This window comes from Capricornis sumatraensis, chromosome 2 (genome assembly GCF_032405125.1).
Source record: "Capricornis sumatraensis isolate serow.1 chromosome 2, serow.2, whole genome shotgun sequence".
NCBI classification, from domain to species: domain Eukaryota; kingdom Metazoa; phylum Chordata; class Mammalia; order Artiodactyla; family Bovidae; genus Capricornis; species Capricornis sumatraensis.
The window spans coordinates 201,145,561-201,165,319 of NC_091070.1; the positions used below are offsets into that span (position 1 = coordinate 201,145,561).

The following is a 19,759-nucleotide window of genomic DNA, read 5'->3' on the forward strand; positions in this document are numbered from 1 at the left end:
CACAGTCCCTTAAATTCTGCTTTGCTCTCTACACTAAAAGTGATCACAAGTATACAGCCATTTCCTAACTTCTCTGTAATAAGGCTGACAGAAAGAGGAGCAAGCAAAAGTGACTGAATGGTCTTGGCAATCAAGCGTTTTCTCACACAATCATTAGAGGGGGACCTGTGGTATGTATTTGACAATGAGACATCTTACATTTCATAACCAAACTGTTTCCTGTACAACCTCATTGTTTTTATGAAAGTAATCAAATAATCCAAAGAGGATCAAGTTGGGGAACATGCATTGGTTTCCCCAGTCCCTGAGAACAAGGGAAATGAGGCAAGAGTCCAAACCCTCCTTAACTGCCCACCTCCTCCTCCATGTTTTCGGAAACTTCGGTTCCACTGGAAATAGTGTCCCCACTGCCTCCATTCACCTCCGGCTCTTGTTTGGCTTTCTTTGCATCATCTTTCCGGGGGCTCTCTTCCTCTGGTTTCCTCTATAAACATATAATTAATTGTGAAAGCTTCACAAATGTGCTTACTGTCTTTAAAAGGACAATTATAAAACAATTTTGTAACACATGCTTCTTCCCTATGGTGCAAAGATCACGAACACCAGGGTTCACAGTTCTAAGGGTCTCCTGAGCCACAGCCTGTCCTCTGCAGAAGAGACTGGTATGCCTAAACATACCAGTTCAGTCTCTTCAAGGATGAAGAGAAAGGATAGGGATGAGGAATAGACAACAGTGACCAACCCACAAATCTGAATTTCTACAGTTGAGTCAGGAAGCAAAACAAGAGTGAAGGCTCCTTCACAAGCTTAAGGAGGTCTGCTGCTGAATGACTACTGTAAACCTGCCAGCTTCCCAAGATGGGATGATCTGACTAGACATCCTCATCGGCTTTCCTAACATCCCTTGGGCTAAAATAGACCAGGAGTGTTGCCAGAAGACATATATATTTCTTTTGGCTGCACTAGGTCCTAGTTGTGGCATATGGGATCCAGTTCCCTGACCAGGATCAAACTCAGGCCCGCAACAACGTAAGCTTGGAGTCTTAGCCACTGAACCACCAGGGAAGTCCCAAAACAGACGTCTTATTGCACCAAGTATTAGGGATGTTTATGTGAAAGGTAATTCTCATGTATCATTTGGAGGGAGGGAAATGCAGAGTAGGAAGAATATAGAAAAGAAATGACCACATATAGATTTACCTTCTTTCTGACAAGGTGGGAAATATCAGTAACACAATTTGATGAGGAAGCACCATCTGTTGGCTTTCTACTGGCAATCTGGCAAAAAAGAAACCTTTGTTACCAATGTACTGCTATATATGAAATATACACTGAGGCCTAATAACAACTGACAAAAATCACCTGAATACCCACCATGGAAACTGAAGAGCTTCCTCCACTAGGAGTGAAACCTGAAGTAGAGCTCTCCACCTGTGAGAAATGACAAACCCAAGTGGGTCCCAGGATAGAACCCACCAGCTCACCTACCCACAAGCAACTGATTAATAAGACTTCAAATACTAGTGGCCTCTATATGGTAGCAACATCACCCACCCTCTCTACTCAGACCCATGGTCACACAGTAAGTAGCTGAGAAAGAATTCAAACCCACAGTCTGGCTCCAGAGCACACTGTCTTAAGCACTGTATTTACTATTTGAGAGGAAATCATATATGACTTCTTACATTCCTTCTGACATCCAAATCCCTGGAAACCAAGTCATGAGGAAGATTCCAACCAAATGGAACACTAGGTACCATGATAAAAGGGCCTTCAAAAATATCAAATGTGTGACTATCAAAACTCTACCAAACGAACCAGAGTTGCTTTCAGAGCCAGTTCAGCTACATTCCCACTATGCTGGGACTCCTTTGCATCTTCTATCTTCTCTCTAATTTCAGGGAGCAGCTCCTTCAGCTCCTCAATTTCTTTCTCATATTCAGAAGGTGATCCTTCAGCCTCCTTCATCTGCTCATTTAGTACAGCTAGAAAGAAAAGACTGAAGTGATCAGTAAGTAATAGAAAACACAAAAGGAACCTTTAAAAAAAAAAGAAAAAAACCTGTCAATACTGGATCCATCACAGTTATTGTGGAAACAGCCAACGCATACTCACCCATTCTCTTCTCAATGACTTCAACAGATCTGCTGAACTGAGCCACTGCTTCATCATACTGAGAGTTGTACCCGTAGGCCAAGCCCAGCTGGTAGTGAGTCTCTGCAAGGAGCCGATCATGGGCTTCCAGATACTGTTCCTGCAGGTTTAGGCAAGCCTGGAACTCCTCCACAGCTTGGAGGTAATTCTCTATTGAAGAGAAAAATAGCAAGCCAATGTACATTTAATATACAGAACTTCTACAATTCCAGAAATTCTGCAGAAATGTTTTCCCATGTTATATATATTTCACTTTTCTTTGTAGTATCTCCAGGACCCTTGGACAACTTAAAAAAAGCTACTGGGAGGGAGGTTCCCTGGCAAGCCAGTGATTAGGACTCTGCACTCCCAATGCAAGGGGGCCATGGGTCCAACCCTAATCAGGGAACTAAGATCCCGCATGCTGCACAGCGCAGCCAAAAGAAACACAACCTACCAAGAGACTTTCATTTAGAATATCATTTAAAAGACTACTCATTGTTCTAGGAACCATAACGAACCCAAAACACCTACTGTCCATTCAAAACTAACTGCCCATAATTTATGATCAATTGAGCTGGATTTTAAGGAATTAGAAGAAGGTTAAGGCATAGGGGGAAAACTGTGTTAGAGAGTAAAATAGAAAATGTATTACCAGATTCAACACTAACTTCTCCAAGTTTAAGATGTGCCTGTGCAGCATAAAGCTGAGCCTCCTTCGTGTCTTGCCTAAAAGAAGGAAAGATACTTAGAAACCTTAATAACATCTGACCAAGCCTGTTTTGTTTTCAACCCCCAAACTCCCAACCTAAGCCTAAAAGCACCAAGAGTTTTACCTTTTAAAAATGATCTTTGCTAAATCCAGCATATCCCAGGCAAGCTCTAGGTTCCCAATCTCCTCCTCTTCATTTTCTTGAAGGGACTAAAGTATATCCAAATCATTGGTGTTAGGCAGAAGTACAAGACAGGCATCTTTGATTACAAATCAAAGTGACAGTTAGCAATGGGTCCTGTCCTAATTAACAGAACCCCTAGGATCAAACGGATCTGCCTATTCTCAGCACGAACAAAGGGTCCCCAAACCCTAATTAAGAAATGACTATAATAATCATGCCGACACTAGTAAACCATAGTCCTACAGTAAGAAAGGAGATAATACTCAGCAAATAATAATTCACCTTGTTTTCAAGAGCTGAATCATTTAGTGTTTCTTCAGCCTTGTCATTTTCTTTATCCTCCTCTTCTGAGCCCTCGGTTTCTGCAAGCAAAAAATTCTTCAGTATTGAGAATACTAAACATAACAGACAAAGATGACAGGACAAGTCAGAGATTCCAATAAACATGTCAAATGACCTATATTCTGGGGTATGACAGGCCAGATTCAAGCCAAATCGGGTAACATTTGAACTGGATATAAATAATAAAGTCAGTGGTTAACAGTCTAACTCGAGTCTAATCCAGACTTAGCATAATCTTAAATAATTCAGACCTTCAATGACCAACAGGCTGTGTTTCTCTTCTAAAAGTCAACCTGCACAGTTCAGATCAAAAGAAATTAACTACTGACTTTAATTCACTGGCTAGAAACTCCCATCTACTCAACCAGAGTCAGTTGGCGGCCTCAGCCAGTATTCCTGGGTTCTTTAAGCCAACTGTCAGTTAATACTAATAAGGCCAAGAAAATACCAGTTAAATTACTCCAGTCCATTTGAAGCAAGGATGCTCAAGAGGGTGCTTTCCCACAACACAGCCGTGGAGAGAAGCACAGCCCTCACCAGTCCTCACCAGTGAGCATGCCGCACTCCAGCCAGCTCCAGCATGCACAGAATTTGAGTGAGCAGTACCATGTTATTTGACTTTCCAGTACCATAATCTACAACCATACCATCACATTTCATCATACTGACAAATACAAGTTAACTGCCTGCGAGGACAGGCTGCTGATAAATAGCTCTACACACGGGTTCAAACAAGTCATGAAATGGGTATAATGTGCCTATTTCTGCCATCTTTCATTAAGTACTTAACACCATCAGAAGAGCTCAAATACTGTCTAACTGAAAATTAGGCATTAGAGCCATGAAGTCAGGTTAAAGAACTTTTATCTGTCTACCAATATTTCTTTAGGATGGAAATAGGCACAGAAAAGTCGTATAAATTAGGACAAACTAAAGTCCTAAGAATCAGTTAAAGTTACAAGTTAATTGTAATTAACCTCTATAGCAAACACTGTTTTATCAGGTACCTCCCTTTTCTCCTGTTGACCATGTAATTTGGTGCTTCTGAAATGTAAGTACTCACCACCACATACCAGTACCTTGCCATGCCCAAATTTCAAAGTGGTTTGTATACTTAGCTCCCTAATGTTAGGCTAGATGTTGACTTTGATGATGACACCCATCCTCCACCAGAACACATAACAGGTAAAGCAGATGGCGTGTATTTTTCACAATATTAAAAAAACCAAACACCTTATCTTCCCAACTTGCAGGAAAATTTGACAAAATGTTGCTCTTCTATATTCTTATTTATCTGGTATCTGTTCAACTCATACCAGCATGCTAGAAAGTGGCATCTATTTTGGCATAAAATGTCTAGATATTTGGAGTTTTACATCAAATTTTTAAATTAAAATTCTTATAATGGTCTGAGAAAAATACTTGTTTCTCTTGAGGAATCTGCATTACCTTCATGGTGGAAAAGAGCTAGGTTAATGAGAAAGCCACTATTTTTCAACCTGGTAATCTGTACCCAGGTATTAATAGAAATGCACTGAAGGCCTCAGTTAAGCGATCTGTTTATTTTCTAAGTTTGTTTGTAAATAGAATCTTTTTTGTAGTATGTCATCCTTTAGAGAAAGGGAAACAACGTTTTATAGATACCATTTCTCTCATCTTAGAGCGTCTTCAAAACAATGTGGCAAGAGAGCTGTGCAAAGCAGAAGAATGACTCTTAAATACCTCTTCAAGGGGTTTTAAGAGAAAACCTCTTTCAAGATTTCTGCAGGCTAGTGCTACCACATACATTTCTGACAAAAAGTGGGTTAAAGGAAGGGATTAAAATTGCCTTCCTCAGTGTGAGGTATTCTGGGAAGAACACATTCACATCAGATCTAGGGTCATATTCTGGTCCTATGATTTACTGTTTGACACCAAACAAGTCACGTAACCCCTAACCGTCCATTTCCTCATCACTGTAACTGGAATACTACTACCTACTACATAGGACTGTATTTTGGAATTAAAAGTAAAGTAATGTATGTGAGAAACTCTAAAGATTAAGACATGAGAGGTTTTTTAAAACTGAGGAATTGAGTTCTGTGCTTTTTCCATACATTCTCCTCAAGCCCAATGAGCACCCCAATGGTGCTACCATTTAGCCAATTCATTTCTGGTTACCATGCTTGTGCTGGCTGGAGTACAAGGACTTGCACACAGGTAGAAGGAAGTTAACCAGAATTAGCTGCAGATATTGATAATGGGTCTTTGAACATCTCAAACGTAAGAAAACTCAAAGTAGTCATAATTAAGTAATATGTGTGTGTGTATAAAGTATTAACGATTAATTGGACTATACCTGTGGTTATTAATACCAACGTTAGATAAATCTTACAGACACAGCAGAATCCTCAAATGATAGTACAACTCAAGTCAGACGTGCCAATTATGTAGTTGCTAATTAGAGGCTTATACATCTTGATGAAATGGAATCATAATTAGACCAATAATACGATACAAAGCATTCACACTTCATAACATTCTAAGTAACAAAAAAGTCAGTTTAGCAGCCAAAGCAAGCATGAAATGAGGAGGGAAAGCTGCAAGAGTTTTCAATTATCTTTTGGAGGGGGCTAATTTAACTAACGTGAATAAGCCTCTTAAACACTTCCTGAAGACTGAAAGTAAAGATTACCAGAATTCTTTCACTCTGGTGATAAAACATTCAAGGGTAAACTGCCTTCACTTAAATGGCATGCCTGCTTAAGTGCATCAATTCAGTGGATTCTACTGCTTTAATCCTGCTTCCTAAAGCAGAAAAAAAGGAACCATGTGAACAGCAAATTTAAAAATCCAGAGGCATGCAAGTGAACATCCATTCAGCATTCTCTGCCAGCCTAGCACACTATTTCCCTACCTACTCCACCCCACCACCCACCTTTGTTGGCTAGTAGAGTGCAACAAGTTACTGATAGCTAGCCAAATCTCAGAAAGGCCTATTTTGCAATTAGTAAAAGCGTTAGTCTATAAGCCAGCTAAAGAAGACTTGCTTTTAACTTGCTCAGCAACTTATCACCACCTTCTTAAACCACTCCCATTTTCATTTAGCCCTTTCCTAATCCAAAGGCAGACGGAAAATTCTGAATGGAAGGCTGACTTTCACCCATGATTAGTGAGTCAAATCCAGAATGTACTCCACCCACTGTAGCTCTTGTATGTCCCGGTTACCTTCACCCTCTTTCATCTGTTCTTCTTTGTCTTGTGCTTCTTCATTAGCAGCTATCTTAACTTTGTCTTCAGGGGATTGCTCAGTAGCCCCCTGGGCCACCTCAGTCTCCACCCCATCTCCGGCTGCCTCAGACTCTTCTACAGCCAGCTTAGTCTCCTGGCTAGGAACCAACTCTGCCCTGACCTTCTCTAGTCCTGAGCCATCTTTTGTTCCTATCAGTCCTTCTGCATTAGTCTGCAGTTTAGTGGAGGCGTGATCCCCTGCAGCTGATAGTCCATTGACTGCACCATCCTGAGGCAGAACTGTGTCCTGCCCTCCAGGCTTCTCAGAGACTTCTGATCCGGCTTCTGCAGCTGAGGCATCTGCAGCCTGTGTTGTCACCTCCGGTGACTCTTCGGCAGAAGGCAGTTCTTGCCCTACCAACTGCTCAAGAATGGCCTTTCCTGGTTCACTTTCAGAGGCAGCTACCTGCTCCTTTGGCTCATCCCCACCCATATCCACTGGGTTGACTGCTTCTATCTCCACTGGAGTGCCCTGCTTTTCTAGAGTCACAACAGGTTGTTCTTTCAAAGCTTCTTTTGGTTTCTCCTCTACGCTCACAATTACTTCTCCCTGACCCCCTTTTTCTCTGCACTCTTCCTGGACGTCAGTTTCAGAAACTGATTTTCCTTCCTCAGCACCCGGTATTTCCTGATCTGGCTTCTTAGAAATGACTTCAGCTTCACTCAATCCTTCTGGTGCCACTGCTCCTTCTCCCTCTTCAGTGGTTTCAGTTAACTGATCTGGAGCTAATTTAACTTTCTCCTGTAGTTCCTCTGCAGGCTCACCGATATCCATATCTTCTCTTGCACCCTTCTCCATTTCAGTTTCCTGTTCTTTATCCATTGCAGGCTTTACCAGAGACTTGTCTTCTGTTTTTTGGGCTTCTTTTTCTCCCATGGCGTCATAAACCTGTTCTCTCAACTCTTCCCTTGCTTCCTCTACATGGTTAAAGAACATGAAGCATAAACATGTCTTCGAGTTTAATGATAAAGGCATAAATGGAAACTAAAAATACATTCCCTTTAAACCCTCAAACAACCTGGCTTATGTTTTAGCAGACGGCCTACAAATTACCTGCCCCTTTGAGAAAAGCAAAGGAAAAATCCCAACTAGCAGAGCCACTTACTGCAAAACAAACCCAAGCTCCTTAAATTAGGTATTATTTTACTTGAGCATTCTAATTATCAGTTAGGTAAGAGATGCCAAGCTTTACATTCTCCTCTCAACACTATATATATATATATATAATAGATCTGATATGTAAAACTCTAGCAGCAAAACCCAGATTAGAAATTAACATTTAATTTTCTTAGAACCAAAAAATGTAAAAGGGCTCCCAAAGCCCAGCCATTAAAATAACTGAGCTGCAAAGACTTTTAAAAATTTACATCAGAAAAATATTTTAGGTTATTTTAATACTTAGACTATCAATTTAAATAACCAGATTTATTTAGGAAATTAAGTTATCCCCTTAAAAATGTCTATCATCAGTTTCACTGAGACCTCCCCCACAGTCTCCACTAGATGCAGGTGTAGCCTCATGAGAGACTATTCAAAATAAGGAGAGCCCTATTTCCATCGCTTTTACACAAGAAATATACGTCGCATCTCTTGAATGTCACATGCAACTCCACATACCATCTATGTTATCATTATTTTCTACCAGAGATTCTTCTTCTGTTTTTTCTCCTTCCTCCTCTTCCACATGCACACCTTCCAGGGCATTTCCCAATACACCATTCTCCATTCTAGCAGAACAAAAGGAGAAAGCACGAAAGGTATCATGGCTAGAACCTAACAGTCTTTTTAAGAGAGAAACTCAGTCCTATATTATAAAAGCAACAGAAGAATAAGTAAGGACAGGGAATAGGAACTATAAACACTCATGAAAGAAAAGCAATGATCAAAATGAATATGAACTATGGTTTTAAGAGCACTGAAGACAATGAACATACCCTTTATCCACCCATCTGAAACAGCACTGATAACCCTTACCAAAAGGGCCATGTTTCCCAAACTTCTCATCCACCTGTATGTCTCTAGATGGCCAAAAACATTCTGGCAAGATTTTCATGACAAATCCTTAGACTGCTTTACAAAATTAGAAAGCTTAGCAAAAGTGACAGATTAAATAGATTACAGATTATCTGCTATTCTGTGTACCCTCAATATATTTTATTCTGGTTAATAAATTCTGGTGGAATATCACAACAACTTTCCAACTCCTTATCCAGAGATGATTCTTCTGTTTTTTATCTTAAGACATTTTCACGTGCCAAGTGTTTCCAAATTGTCCTTCCATCCGTCCTTGTTATGGATGATTGTTCTGGGCTAGCTGAGTGTTTTTAAAGGTTCCCTCTTTAAACTAGACTTGGTAAGTTACTGACTATTCACTAATGGAAAGATCTCTGCTTCTAATAACTGCAAAAGTCAAAACTTAAGTATAACTTTACTCTTTTAAGTGCCTTTCAAAACTCCCATCAAGGGAATTCCCTGGAGGTTCAATGGTTAAAACTCCACACTTTCCACTGCTGAGGGCGAAGGTTCAATCTCTGGTCAGGGAACTAAGATCCCACAAACTGTGCAACACAACCAAAAAAAGAAAAAGAGAAGCAAAAACAACCCGTCAATTTTTCATCCTCCCTTTTAAACCCCCTGAGTAAAACCAGTCTCACTCAGTTCCTGTGAAATCTCAAGGCTAGTAAATAATCTTAACAAAGAAACTTAAAAGTTTTTAAATAAATCATTATGATACAAACATCTTACTTTAAACTTAGCTTGAAAGACATACCTTGCCAACTCCAAAAGCGATTTCCCATAAAAAAAGAAGGCTTCTCCACATTCATTAGCTGTCTCTCCATACTTCTTACCTCTAAAAAGAGAATAAACAGCTAGGATCTGAATTAAATTTCTATTTTTTCTAGTTCTTTAGCCATAAAATATTGTTTCTTCTGTAACACATCCTTCTAGGAAACCAATACTCTCCCTTCCTCTTGAACTCAAGGTTCAAGGGATTTTAAGAACAATGAATAAGTTAATGTTGCCAGTTCTTCATCTATATAGTATATATAATTATGTATTTAGATATATAATATACATTATATAATTAAATATAATATATATTCTAAAAAGACATCTATTTGCTACAATTAAAATATATAATCTAAGATCCAAGCTATCAGTTGGTATTGCTCCTGATAAAAGATAGGGGTCAATATAAGCCTGAATATTGTTAGGAGTTAGATGGCCTTTGGCTGGGACTCTAAAGCATAAATCAAGTTCATGTAAAGGCATCATGATAAACAGTTAACGTTCTTCAGAGCCTGACTGCCTAGATTCAGATCCTGCCTCTAACTTTAAACTTTAGTAGTTAACTTAATCTCACAATGCCTTAGTTTTCGCATTTATAAAATGGAAATGTTAAGAACCGCTTAGATCCACTACAAGAACTGTTAATGTATATAAAATCATTCAAAATAATGCTTAGAAATACAGATAGCAATATATATACACCAAGTTTAGCTATTAATACCTATAAACATGGAAGCAGCAGAGGAAAAATCACAAGTATGATAAATGGGAAGGAGGAAGTACTTTATGTGGAGTAAAGAGACTAGCTTTTATGGAGTAAAGGATCTGCAGAAATCATGATAAGTCAGGTCAACTAATAGCCTAAGAGTCTTAGTAAGAGTAATGAGGGCAACTAAGCATAAAAGCTATAGTGATGAAGGTCATGTTTAAGGGAAGTCTGTTAGATTAGAAGAATGCATCTCAAATTCTCCTCAAATACCCTTAATGGCAGGACAGTGAGAAAACAAACTTTTCAGGAATCTGGAAGGAAAAAGCTAAGAATTGTGTTTTATGTGCTCAATCTTAAAAATTTAATCTTAACATTTTACAATGTAAGGTTTTTATATAAAAACACCTAATTACTTAGCATCAGATGAAACCTGGATCCTACCCTTAGCACAACACTGAATACCAGAACCTCAGCTCTTCAGGCCCAGATGATGACAGAGAGGCCAGAGGCCAATAAATCAACAAGAATCAACAGGGATCCAGGAATAAGATTCTGTTCTAGAGGGAGTAAGGGTTAGGAAAAAAATACACTAATATAACCCTGACTGACTGAATAAAAGGAATGAAGAAGCCAAAGACTTAATCAGTGAGCCTCAAACCTGAAACCCAGCTTTATTATAAGCATCTCTTTCATAAGGAAGATTTCAATTCCATTGAATATAATGTTATCAACTAATGAGCATGCATGACTGACTTCAACTGCTATTGCTGTTATTTTTGAGAGAACAAGTAAGACACTTTCTCTCACTGTATAAAGTACATTAAAGTCTTTGGCTAAACTACATCACTCTTGAGGCACTAAGACTAACCTGCTCCCCCAAGATACAGATACACATGGCCACCTGGTGGTCAACTACCAATATTCAAGAAATTGTACAGATAACAAAGGTGCTAAGAATCTATGAAAAATGCTGGCTACTAACAGCATTAGTGAGAGGGTGACAAACCATGCCTTGCTTGGGATTATGGACTTCCCCTGGATACAGAACTTCAAGCATTAGAATAAACACAGTCCTACTATACAGGTATATTCAGTACCCTGGGATATATACTTAAGGGAAAAGAATTTTTAAAAATGTATATATCCGTGTAACTGAGTCACTCTGATATACAGCAGAAATTAATATAACATTGTAAATCAACTCCACTTCAAATAAAAAAAAGTTTAAATAACAAACACACTTCCACTGTTAAAATTGGAACAAGTCCCCGAACCGGGACAAATTAGTTAGTGATCAACAGAAAACAAATTTCATTAACTCAGGAAAATCAAAGGCTAAAACTGCTCAGTTATATGTGAGTTTTATAGTTATAGGAATAAGCTCATACATGAAAAATATATCTTTTTAAACTCTTGCTTTTCATTCTTTTTCCCATTAAACAACTTTTTATGACTCAAGTTTATTAGGAATGTAATACAGTACTTACAAAAGACTAGCTGCTTCCTGGAAGGCATTGACAGCTGCAGGAATATCACCCATTACCAAATGTTTCTGTCCTAATCCCAATAGTTTCTTAGCTTCACTATCCACATCCAGACTGCAAGAAAAGAGATTTCTTTTCAGGTGTCATATATTTTTAAAATCAACATTTTTTGAATACCTGCTACATTTAAACCATAGTATTTTATTTCCTTAAACCTCTCAACTGCTCTGGCAAGGCCGCGCTAACCCACAATCTATCACTACAAAAGCTCACTACAAAGTCTGCATAATCAGTTTGTCTGTTGGTCTTCCTTTCAAATCCAGAATTCCATTAAAATTTTAATTATTTTTAATTTATTTATTTTTCATTGAAGGCTAATTGCTTTACAGAATCTTGCTGTTTTTCTATCAAACCTCATCATGAATCAACATGAATCAGGTATACATATATCCCCTCCCTTTTGAACCTCCTTCCCATCTCCCTCCCCATCCCACCCCTCTAGGGTGATACAGAGTCCGTTTGAGTTTCCTTAGCCATACAGCAAATTCCCGTTGGCTATCTATTTTACACATGGTAATGTAAGTTTCCATGTTACTCTTTCCATATATCTCACCCTCTCCTCCCCTGTCCCCATGTCCACAAAGAAAAATCTGATTCTTAATTCAAATGGCCACACAAGTGCTTTTCCTAAAGACAATCATCTTACCTACCATAGTATGCAGAAGTAGCATTCATACTTCACATTTTGTCACACAGATTATAAAATCATTTAGTGAAGGACTGAGAATAAATTTATTAGCTTGTATTATTTTCTAAGTGAAACTGGTAGTGAACTACTTATACTGCCTTGACTTATGTTAAATAAAGGGCCAGCAAGTTTATCCACCATTGCCTTTTCACCATCAGTATCAATGTCAACACAGTCAAAAAGGCAAATGTTCTTCCAATTACAAAAACAGTTTTGATCTTGCAGAATCTCTCAAAGGGTCTTGGGGATACCAAGGGTATATAAACTACACTATACTTTTGAGAACCTCTGAATAAGAGCATGGACCCATATCCAAAAGAAAAGAATGTATGCGTACAGATTTAAGATAAAGTAACTGAACATGGGATCTGTAACAACCTAGAAGGATGGGATGGGGAGGGAGACAGGAGGGAGGTTCTAGAGGGAGGGGACAAATGTAAACCTATGGCTGATTCATGTTGACGTTTGGCAGAAACCAACAAAATTCTGTAAACCAATTACCCTTCAACTAAAAAATAATTTAAAAAAAATTCCCTGCCTGTTGCTTATTCACTGATCAAAAACTTTTTTTAAACAAGTAAACTCATCAAGTGCAAGAAGACAGGTGATGGTATTAAATGTTAAGAAAAAGCTGCTCAGCAGAATAGAAGAACAACTTGGCCAGGGAAACATGCTATAGTTGCTGGGCAGTAGTAAGTAACCATTTCAGGTCAGTTGTTACCAATTTATGAGACTCTTCATGTTTTTCCCAACTATCCTTCATGTTTCTCTCAGAATCAATTATCATACTCCTTCAAAGATCATAAATGTTTATAATATTACCTATCAGCAGTGTCCCAGGGGTTAAATAGCCTAGCTACATTTACACCTTATGCTCAGTCCAAAAATTTAATATCATGGTATATACCAAGATTAACTCTCTAAAAGTTATGTGAATGTGTTTAGGATCAATCCTGAGCAGTACTCCTTTCACCCAAAAACGAGACTAACTCACAAATCATTAGATAGTATTTGTAGAAGACATAGTTTAAGTAACCAAAATAACAAAGGAATTTAAGACCATAATGTAAAAAACATAAAACGATGAAAACAAAAAAAAAGAAAAACTTAAGACTCTTAAAAAAACCCCAAAAGATGTGCATATATCTTGCAGAAGGATTAGACAGAATTTAGAACAATAATTTTCAACCTAAGTGAGCTTAAGACTACCAGGAAGTTTTCTAAAACACTCATACACTCAAAGCTTAACAAATGAAATCTCCAGGAATGCAACTCAGGCATTTACCTTTTGGATAAACTTTCCAATTATTATGCTTCCTCTGATTAAGAACTATGGTCACATAAAGATGCAGAAGTTACATGGAAATACATGTGGGCCCAATATAAAATTTAAAACTTTCAACTAGAATTAACAACAAAGTTGAAAATGGCAACCTTACAAAACTGAGATCTAAATCAGTAGACGTATTCAAACAAAGAATAAGCTAGCATTTGCCAGGCATACTGCGTACCAATTAAGGAGAAGAATTAAACAACTTTAAAAATTCAAATATTTTAATCAAATACAAAAAAACCTGATGACGTCACTGTCAGGACTCCATACTTTAAATTGAACAAATACTTTAACACTTATTCACTCTCACTCGTTACCTATTAAAGATGATAAAACAAACTGCCCTCAAGTTACATAGCTCTTATGTCTATGTTCTAGATATAAATCAAATCACACCATTGAAATAATCATACCTCTCCACTTTATCTGCAGAAGTGGAAGGAGCAGGGGCATCTTCTTCAATTCTGTAAAGAAAAATTAAGGGGAAAAAAGTAAAAATGAAAGGCTATTTTAAGACTAGAAATTTAAAAACATAAAGTCATAAAAAGAGCTATTTATTAAATGTCCAATTATTCAGATCTTACATAACATTTATTTAAATTATCAAATTTAATGTTTATTCATTCAAGTAACTGTTGAATGCTTATTGGCTATGTGATACTACTGATACAATGAACAAGACAGTTACACCCTAGATTTGAGTTTACTGCTCACTAAAAATAACTTTTTTTTTTTAAAGGAAAAAGCAAAGTTTCCCAGAACATTCATCTTTTGGGGAGAAAGTACTAATAAATATCTTAAAAATATTTCATAGTTGTGTTTACTGAAAAAGTCCAGAAATAATGACCAACTCAGCAGCCCCTAGAGCCTAGACTGTGCTCCTGAAAATCCATTTCCCACTAAAAGGAACCAAGAATCCATTGAGATGTAACTGATCTGAAACAGTGTTGGAGAAGTACACAGGTGAATCTGGGGCAGTATCATGACAGCAGGCAGCAAAACTCTATCTAGCATTATTTAGGATCCTATCTACTAATGGTCATGCTAAAGGGAAGGCGGGGAGTCCAGAGTAAAGCAAGAAGAGTTCTTGGTACTTTTTCAGCTTCTCTATAAATTTGATGTTTCGTATTTACAAAAATATTACCAAAGCACACTTAGGAGCCAACCTCAATAAAATCTCACTGGCCAAAAGAAGGGACCATGTGAACATCAACAAAGATAATAGGGACTTCCCTGGTGGCCCAGTGGGTAAGACTCCAAGCTCCCAATAAGGGGCCCGGGTTCGATCCCTGGTCAGGGAACTAGATCCCGAATGTCCCAACTAAGAGTTCACAAGCCATAGCTGAAAGATCCCTCACGCCGCAATGATGATCTAAGAGCCCACGCGGTGCAACCAAGACCCAAAGCAGCCAAATAAATATAACACACACACAGATACTAACTGAATAACCAAAAAGGACCTGCTGTGTAGTACAGGGAAATATGCTCAATATTTTGTAATAACCTAAGTGGGGAAAAAGACTCAAAAAAGAATAGATACACGTATATGTATAACTGAATCACTTTGCTGTACACCTGAAACTAACACACTGTTAATCAACTATACTGCAATATAAAATTTTAAATATTTTTTAAAAGATTATAGCTGCAATTGACTGGAAAACTCCAAATATGTTTAAATGTGTGAGTTCTCAATAATACAAACAAACAAACAAAAAAAACTCATTAGTCATCTTTGGAAAATGATGGGTGACCACTGCATTATTTTGAAAATTGATAAATAAAGGAAAAGAAGAATTTACCCTCTCTTTACCATCATACAGTTAAACCTTAGGTAGGTTTCAAGAAAAGGGTTGACTTAAGTTATTACTAGGAATGCTATACACTGACACTATTCACTCTGTATTAACTTAAATCCTTGCCTTTGTTACCTAGTCTATCATCAGTTTTCACCTATATCCCAAAGGAAATATCCAATTAAGGATATATATTATCTTTAACTGTGCCACACGAGAGTTTAAACCAAGGACTGTTACATCTCAAATGAGAGCAGAGAATGCTGTTAGCTGTGATGAAATGGAGAAAAAGAACAGTGGGAAAACAGAAAACTTTACTACTAAACACCTCAGAAGCCATATATTCGAACTGAAGTACATGCAGCAAGAAAGCTAGGAGTATGAAAGAACACAAAGTTGTGTTTTTAACTCCTCCAAAGGTTAAAATATACACACAAACAGAATGAGTCAATTAATTTTTCATACTTGGACTTTCTTATTTAGCACACCAAGTTTATGAAAACAGAGTAATATACACAATATGGACAAAACAAATGAACTAAAAAATAGCTTACTCAATTCAATAAATGTATTAATTCAAAAATCAAATTCAATAGACATTTTATTAGTATCTACTGTATGCTAAGCATCAGAATTAACCTCCAACAAAAGTTAAAGCAAAGAACACAGGTAATTCCTTGGCTATCCAGCGGTTAGGATTCGCCCCATCACTGCCAAAGGCCCAAGTGGGGGAACTAAAATCCCACAAGCCACAGGTGCCAACGCCAACCCACACCCCCACCCCCCGAACAAAAAGCAAAGAGGACAATTTGGAAAAAGCAGAAGAGATTAAACGACAAGCAAGGGCTAACCATATTGGAATCTGAGTCTTAGAAAATGCTTTAGAGATGAAAAGTTGTCAATTACCTTCAACAGGATCCAGTATCTTTGCTAGAAACTCCTAAACCTTTTATAAATATTATATTGGTTTACGAGTTTGATGAAAAGTCCTGGGGAGGGGAGGTGGGCAGGGAAATGGGGTTGAAAATAAGCAGACTTCACAATGACAGGAAAAAAAGCACAATTTAAAAGCTAACGTGTTCAGCTGCAGGGTAAGTGGCAAACAATCTGACCAGAACCCTGGAATGGCCCAGGATCCTTATCTACAAATACTTCCTGTCATAGCTTGCTGTTGTTTAGTTGTCAAGTCGTGTCAAACTCTTTTTGTGACCTCATGGACTGTAGCCTGCCAGGTTCCTCTGTCCATGGAATTTCTCAGGCAAGAATACGGGAGTGGGTTGCCATTTCCTTCTCCAGGGGATCTTCAAGATCCAGGAATTGAATCTGCATTGACAGGTGAATTCTTTACCACTGAGCCACCAGGGGAAGCCCCTGACATAGCTAATTACCTTCAAATAGCTTCTTTCACTAACGGATTATTCTAATTCTAGCACAGAGCTTCTCAAATTACCTATGACTGAAGGACCAGACTTTCAATTTCAATATGCAAGAAATGGGTTTTTGTAACGTAAAACAGAAATGTCAGAGTAATGTCAAATTTCTTCATTCCCAACTGTTTACTCTCAGTTGTTATGCTTACATCTTTGGTGGGGTGGGGGGGGAGTGGTGGGGTGGGGAGAGGCGGGGACCGGGCCGCACAGCATAGCTTGCAGGACTCTAGTTCCTAGACCAGGGATTGAACCAGGGACCACAGCAGTGAAAGTGTGGAGTCCCAACCACTGAACCGCCAAGGAATTACCTGAACTTTACCTTTTAACTGTCCTTCACCCTACTTTTTCGTATCCCCACTTCCTAGGAACAAGGCTAGAAACAGATCATTTAGTTTTGATGCCAACCTAAGTCTTTACATTTTTATAAAGCTGAGGCACTGAATATGTAATATCATCAAATTTACTTCTTACATACCCTGTGGTACAAAAGTTTGAAGTGGATAAAATTAGAAAAAAATGGGTATCAGTTCAGTTCAGTTGCTCAGTCTTTGCGACCCCACGAACCGCAGTACGCCAGGCCTCCCTGTCCATCACCAACTCCCAGAGTTTACCCCAACCCATGTCCATTGAGTCAGTGATGCCATTCAACCATCTCATCCTGTTGTCCCCTTCTCTTCCTGCCCTCAATCCCTCCCAGCATCACGGTCTTTTCAAATGAGTCAGCGCTTCGCATCAGGTGGCCAAAGTATTGGAGTTTCAGCTTCAGCATCAGTCCTTCCAATGAACACCCAGGACTGATCTCTTTTAGGATGGACTGGTTGGATCTCCTTGCAGTCCAAGGGACTCTCAAGAGTCTTCTCCAACACCACACTTCAAAAACATCAATTATTTGGCGCTCAGCTTTCTTCACAGTCCAACTCTCACATTCATACATGACCACTGGAAAAACCATAGCCTTGACTAGACGGACCTTTGTGGACAAAGTGATGTCTCTGCTTTTTAATATGCTATCTAGGTTGGTCATAACTTTTCTTCCAAGGAGTAAGTGTCTTTTAATTTCATAGCTACAATCACCATCTGCAGTGATTTTGGAGCCCCTCAAAATAAAAGTCTGACACTGTTTCCCCATCTATTTGCCATGAAATGATGGGACCGGATGCCATGATATTCGTTTTCTGAATGTTGAGCTTTAAGCCAACTTTTTCACTCTCCTCTTTCACTTTCATCAAGAGGCTCTTTAGTTCTTCTTCACTTTCTGCCATAAGGGTGGTGTCATCTGCATATCTGAGGTTATTGATATTTCTCCCGGCAATCTTGATTCCAGCTTGTGCTTCCTCCAGCGATTCTCCTGATGTACTCTACATATAAGTTAAATAAACAGGGTGACAACATACAGCCTTGATATACTCCTTTTCCTATTTGGAACCAGTCTGTTGTTCCATGTCCAGTTCTAACTGTTGCTTCCTGACCTGCATACAGGTTTCTCAAGAGGCAGGTCAGCAGTGATAAACTTACTTCTATTCTTACTTAGCAGCCTAGACAAAAAGGGCATGAACCAATCAAAGCCATAGTAATACAGTCAGAAGAAAAGGCATAATTAAAGCAGAGATTCTTCAAACTTCAGTCTACATGAATTAAACAGATTGTTGAGTCCCAACCCTAGAGTTCTGGTTCAGTGGATCTACTATGAGGTCCAGGAATTTGCATTTCTAACAACCTTCTAGGTGATGCTACTCCTGGTTTGGGGACCACAATGTAACAATCACCAGATTAGGAAAAAAATTATACACTAATGTTCATGTCTTATCTGAGCCACAGACATGTTTATCCATAATTATTTTTTAATGTTAATTACAGTAGCTACTACATTTAAAACTATGAAGATAGCACATAAAAAATCTGGATTTCTGCTTCTCTTGAAAAATTGTTATGTAAACTGTAAAACCAAAAATTACTAAAGAAAACCATGGCAAAATTACTATGTAACTCATCTGGAGAAGGCCTTTTTAAATTCAGAAATATAGAAGCTTGATAAATTCTACTTCATCTAATTCATTTCACAAAAGGTTAACTTGCCAAAGAGTATTATAATCAAAAAGAAAAAGGTCCAGCAGGAAAAGATGAAAGGATATAAACATATTCACAGAAAATGAAACACAAAGAGCTCAAACATCTGAATACGCGCTCACATTCTTCAGAGAAATACAATTTTTTTACCCATCAAATATTCAAAGACAAGAATGTAAGAGAAACAATTGTTCCCATATATTGCTAAAAGTGAAGTCGCTCAAACGCTTCCGACTCTTTGCGACCCGATGGATCACAGCCTACCAGGCTCCTCCATCCATGGGATTTTCCACACAAGAGTACTGGAGTGGGTTGCCTTCTCCAGGGAATCTTCCTGACCCAGGGATCAAACCCGGGTATCCAGCATTGCAGGCAGATGCTTTACCGTCTGAGCTACCAGGGAATCAAAAGGAGGGACATGAGGGTATCCAAAAGGGTCATGCTCCAGGTCAGGCTTCAACTAACAACCTCAGCAAGGCTCTGCATGTACTACTGTATAAGTACTGCACACTAACCAATTGCTAATAGAAGTTTAAATATATGTATTACTAATAGAAGTTTAAATTTACACAACATCTATGCAGGTCTATTTGGCAATATCTATTAAAAATAACAAGTGAACACTCTTTGATCCAGCAGTTCCACTTGTAGAATTTATCCTATAGATAAGTCCATGGTTTACAAGGTTATTCACTAAAGCATTATTTGTAATAATTAAATTCTGGATAGAATTCAAGTATCCACCAACAGGAAACCTGTT

General features: G+C 38.3%; 1 protein-coding gene across 2 annotated transcripts in view; it reads right to left on the reverse strand.

Moving 5' to 3' along the window:
• The window catches only part of NASP (nuclear autoantigenic sperm protein), a 28,817-nt gene that overhangs the window by 848 nt on the left and 8,210 nt on the right, over positions 1-19,759 (reverse strand). Inside the window, exons 2-14 of one of the 2 annotated variants that reach the window (XM_068964116.1) lie at positions 14,120-14,170; positions 11,629-11,739; positions 9,413-9,493; positions 8,260-8,369; positions 6,579-7,559; positions 3,312-3,391; positions 2,970-3,055; positions 2,789-2,862; positions 2,116-2,304; positions 1,819-1,985; positions 1,375-1,431; positions 1,201-1,278; positions 356-484 (exon numbers count right to left, since the gene is read on the reverse strand). In XM_068964116.1, the coding sequence (XP_068820217.1) occupies positions 356-484; positions 1,201-1,278; positions 1,375-1,431; positions 1,819-1,985; positions 2,116-2,304; positions 2,789-2,862; positions 2,970-3,055; positions 3,312-3,391; positions 6,579-7,559; positions 8,260-8,369; positions 9,413-9,493; positions 11,629-11,739; positions 14,120-14,170 (2,194 nt within the window). The remainder of the gene's footprint in view (positions 1-355; positions 485-1,200; positions 1,279-1,374; positions 1,432-1,818; positions 1,986-2,115; positions 2,305-2,788; positions 2,863-2,969; positions 3,056-3,311; positions 3,392-6,578; positions 7,560-8,259; positions 8,370-9,412; positions 9,494-11,628; positions 11,740-14,119; positions 14,171-19,759) is intronic. The other variant, XM_068964117.1, reaches the window with a different exon arrangement.